This window comes from Condylura cristata, unplaced genomic scaffold (genome assembly GCF_000260355.1).
Source record: "Condylura cristata isolate star-nosed mole 26May11 unplaced genomic scaffold, ConCri1.0 scaffold00013, whole genome shotgun sequence".
Classification (NCBI taxonomy): domain Eukaryota; kingdom Metazoa; phylum Chordata; class Mammalia; order Eulipotyphla; family Talpidae; genus Condylura; species Condylura cristata.
The window spans coordinates 24,046,821-24,051,374 of NW_004567114.1; the positions used below are offsets into that span (position 1 = coordinate 24,046,821).

General features: G+C 40.9%; 1 protein-coding gene across 1 annotated transcript; it reads right to left on the bottom strand.

The window, feature by feature from the left end:
- Positions 1-167: 167 nt before the first annotated feature.
- ADAM21 (ADAM metallopeptidase domain 21) lies at positions 168-2,765 on the bottom strand. Its single transcript, XM_004682076.2, has one exon. The coding sequence runs from the start codon at positions 2,745-2,747 to the stop codon at positions 582-584; it is 2,166 nt and encodes a 721-aa protein (XP_004682133.1). The 5' UTR covers positions 2,748-2,765; the 3' UTR covers positions 168-581.
- Between the last annotated feature and the right edge of the window lie 1,789 nt (positions 2,766-4,554).

Here is a 4,554-nt window from a genome sequence, read left to right on the forward strand (position 1 = left end):
CCAGTTCTGTACAAATAAATAAATAAATCTTTAAAAAAAAAATAGAAAGCCATTATTGCATATAGGTATTGTCACCAGGATTACAAAAGATATAATTGCATTTAATCTTTGCCTCTGTATCGGTTTTATAGGGAACCTGATGACTTGCCCTATATCTCCTTCCCTCATCTGAATTCACTGGCAGCTGAGCAGACAATTTCCACAATCTCAGTTTCTTTCTTTAGGTGTACTTCACTCATCTTCCTGAGAGCTCTCTCTTGCACCACGAAGGAATATTCCAACGTGTGTTTCACATGACTTCTTAAGATATGTTTCCCAGACATCATATCTGTGCTCAAGAAACACAAAGAGGACTAACTCAGGGGAAAAGCTTTATTTGCTTCTGAAAACAATAAATAGTAGCAGGAAGGTGTTAGGAATTACTTTTGCATGAAGGCAGTGTTTTTAATACTGCCGGAAGGGGAGTCTCTATATTTTTCTATAAACTCTCAGAAATGTGCCCAGTTTCAGGCAAGTACTAACAGCCCATCACCAAGAAGCTGAAATTTAATAATGCATGAGATTAAATTAGGGACATTTTCTTAATCTGAAGTGTGAACCTCAGTCTCATTGGTATCAAAATGTTTTTCAAAGTACTTAACAATAGCAATCAACAGTAAAAACAAAACAGACAAACTAAGAGTCACAAGTAGTGGCAACAGAACTCTTCTTCTGGCAGCTGGTGGGCCACTGTCAACACTACCTCCATAGCCTCTGTGCAGGCAGAAGGGTGGGGACCATCCATAGCTGCAGTGGCAGTGGTGTTTGTTATTGCAGGTCCCCTTCATGTTGCAGGTCTCAGGCAGGCAGGCTTGTGACAGGAGAGGCAGGGTGACACACTTTTTGTGTATGCACATCTGTCCTGGGCCACAAATGGTGCCATCTTTTATGTCACCAACATCAGGTGTGTCCAGCCCTGAATGATAGTCGATACCCCAGCAGCTAACACCATTGATGTGAGAGTACTGCAAAACAGAGTGATCTTTCATGTAGGGAATGTTTACCACATTCTCACATTGAACTCGCCCACAAAAGATATCAGAGGCATTACATTTTAGGTATGTTGTGCCATTTGTCCCACAATGGCCAAAACGATTTCCCTGGGAGTTGATTTCTTTATAGCAATTCTGAGATGCACTCTTTGCACCTTCACCAAAAATCTCCATGCACTGTTTGTCAAGGCTGTTACATCTCTTTTGATAGCAGTAGGCACTGTCACTACAGGGAATGCCATCCTGCACATATCCATCTTCTGGGCACTGAGGGGATGTCCCATTACACCACTCTGGAAGGTCACATTCATTTACCTGATGTCTACAGAGTTCTCCTGATGGCAGGAACTTGCAAGCTTTGCAACAAAGCCCAGAAGCACAAGCAGCACCAGGACTCAGAGTGCAGTTTGAAAGACAACAGGCGTCTTGTTCACACTGCCGTATAGTTCCACAGTCACATTCCTCTTCTCTTTCAGCTACACCATCCCCACAGCGCTTCAGCATAAAGATTTTCTCTTGACTTGGAGGACTGTGTAGACATGATCCCAGGGTAAAAGTGGTCTCCATGAAATCTACATAACTACAATTGGTGAATCTCTCTGCTGGCACTCTGACTGCATTCATGATGCAGCCACTTTGCCCACACACACAGAATTCTTCATCATGCTGCATACCCAAAGTATGACCTAACTCATGGGCCACAGTGAGGGCAAAAAGATACCAGGAATCTCCCTGGAAATTATTAACTCCACAGTCAATAGGCGGACGACATATTCCTGCAACATAGGCTATCCCAAGTACACTTATACGTGAGTTTTTAATGAAAATATGTGCAGAATCATACTGTAGTTGAGAAAGACTGACTTGTTTCCAGTGGGAGAAGTCCTCCAGAACCTGATTTATATTCATCATTGAGAAAACATTTTCATTATTCCAAATTTCAATCCCAATCAATATTACATAAATATTCAACTGCCGATAAATGGAATCGACTATGTTGACAACAAGAAATACATCCTCCTGTACATTTGAAAAGTTACCTTGGGAGTCCATGAAGAAATCATAATCTACCACCACAAGCAGCTCCAAAAACCATGAGTGGGTCCACCAGTTACCAGTAAATTTTTGTTTCAGAGTTGATTTTTTTGTCTCTTCATATCCCAGCTGTTGGTATGCTGTTTCCTTCTTTGTTAAGCCACATCTCACAGGTGAGACTTGTGTTTCATTAGCATTTATCTTATAAACCAGGTGTTCAAATGTGGTAGATTGCCTGATGGGCTCAATTTCATAGGCAAGGCCATCTATCAGTAACATGCCTCGAAAGCCTCCAGAACAGGTACTAAGGGCAACGAGGGACTCAGGGACCCCCTCCACATAACCATGGTGGTAGCAGTCATTAGGAACGAAAGGCTGATCCTGGTGGAGGGCATGCTGGTCTGTATAGGTGAACACTGGGAGGTGTCTGGATATCAAGAATTTCTTGACCCTCATGTGGACAATGTGCCTCTGGCCCCCAAACTTCAGGTTGTAGGAGAGATGGTCTGGAACATTTGCACCTCTCCCCATGGCTGTCACCTTTAAGGGGATCACTAGTTCTGGGAAGCTGAGTTGTTGGGAGGGCCTACCCTGGGAAAGGCTTGATAAAGACAGAGACATCCTAAGCCAGAGAAGCAGAAGAAAAATTCTCATGGACACCCTGGCCTCATCAAATGCCATTATGGGACTATTAGGTAGCCATCTAGAAGAAGAAAAACAGCAGGAGGCACTGATGGTGCATCCCCTCCCTCTGAGCCAGTCATTGTGTAGAGTGGAGCTCTGGCTCTGTGTCCAGGCAGTATTCAACCATCAGAGCTGTAGTCCTGAAAGTGAAAATAGAAAGAAGGGTGGGAATGGTGATAAGAGTGAGTAAGGAAGGGTAAAGAGTGGAGTGGCAACAAGTAATTAAAGAATAAAGAAAATGCTTTGGTTTTGCTACCAGTCTAACAGCTTACTTCTTTTTTTTTTATAAGTTTATTTTTACATCATTTTGTACATTTTTTTTCATCTCAATTGTAATCCCCACAGGTTTCCCATCTACTTCTGTCTTTTTTAACCTCAAACTATCTACTTGTCTCCTTGCTGTTTTCTCCTTTATCCATTAGTCTGTTGGAGTAGGTCATTAAGTGGAGGCTTTATGTTAGCAGGCTTTAGTATCTCCCATAAATCCTAGTATAATTTTCCATACAGTGAAAAATGGAAAATGAGAAGGGTGATGGAATACTTGGGCCAAAGCATGAATGCTACTTAAATTGTATTCATATTCAATTACAATTTTTAGAAGAGAAAAAAAAATTCATAAAAAGCTAACATCTTGTTAGCTTTAAAAGAAGAGGGATGACAGTTCTGCTGGAGAATATCAGAGGATAAAGGAAATACCAGAAGAAGAGAAGTGAAAAAGAACTTTGTATTTTTTAGGGTTAATGCATTTGAGTGCCCAGTGCCTTAGGCTTGCCAGTGAAAATTCCTAATGTTTGTTCAAATGTATTTATTATTTTTTTTTGTTCAAATATATTTACCAGCAGTTTTTGAATGTGGAAAATTTCTGTACCTGACATATAGTCTGGCTGGCAACACTTATCCATTGATAAACAGTACTAATTTATTTAGAACATACAAAGCACAAGGGCTAGATGTTCAGAAATAAACTGATAGAGCATTGAATAAATTACCAACTTAGTGTAGAAATTTGTGGCAGGAGCAAGAATAAGTTTTGAGGAGTTCCGCTGGATTTTCTATATTCATTTTTACCTTTGTGCCTCACTCTTGGATCTAGCACTCACTATCATTCTTGCTCAAATTTCAAAGACTTCGACACCCCACTCAAAGAACTCTTCTCCACCAACAATCCTGCCTTTACCATGACTAATGATAGCAACTTTATAGACAATTTATTTGCAAACTCGAAGGGTTTGCATTTTTTATATTTCTTCAATTCATCATTTACTCAGCTTACTGACCTCCTAACCTATATTGAACCTACTAATCAGCCATAACCTATACCTAACCATGCTTACATTTCTTACACCCAAACCATTTCTTACATCCTAAGAAGTTTACCAATAACTTTAATCTCTACCTTATTCCTGCTGTACTTATTTCTCAATTCAAAGACTTGAACCCAAATGCTTTTTTTTCTTTCATGTCCCATTTTTCTTAGTTGCATGACCTTGTCCTATATGCCATTTCTCTTGAGTCGAGGTCACCAGTTCTATCACTTCAACCACTTTGTGCCAAAGCCTATCAGAACTATTTTTTAAAGATTTATTTATTTATGCATACAGGACTTGGGTATAGGCCAGAGGTGCAGGGTCCTCTGGTGTGAGGATTCACCAGAGACAGAGTGGGGAGCAGAACAGGCAGATCGTCGAAGTACACTGCTGAGGGGAGCAGTGGGCGGGCCAGGAGAGGCCTGTTCTTCCATGTGGATCACCTCTGGGGCCTGGGATCAAATTTATGCTGAAGTGGTTTTGCTTCTTAGTACTGT

Excerpts from the sequence above, each read along its gene's own strand:
- ADAM21 (XM_004682076.2), bottom strand. The coding sequence starts at position 2,747 with ATGGCATTTGATGAGGCCAGGGTGTCCATGAGAATTTTTCTTCTGCTT.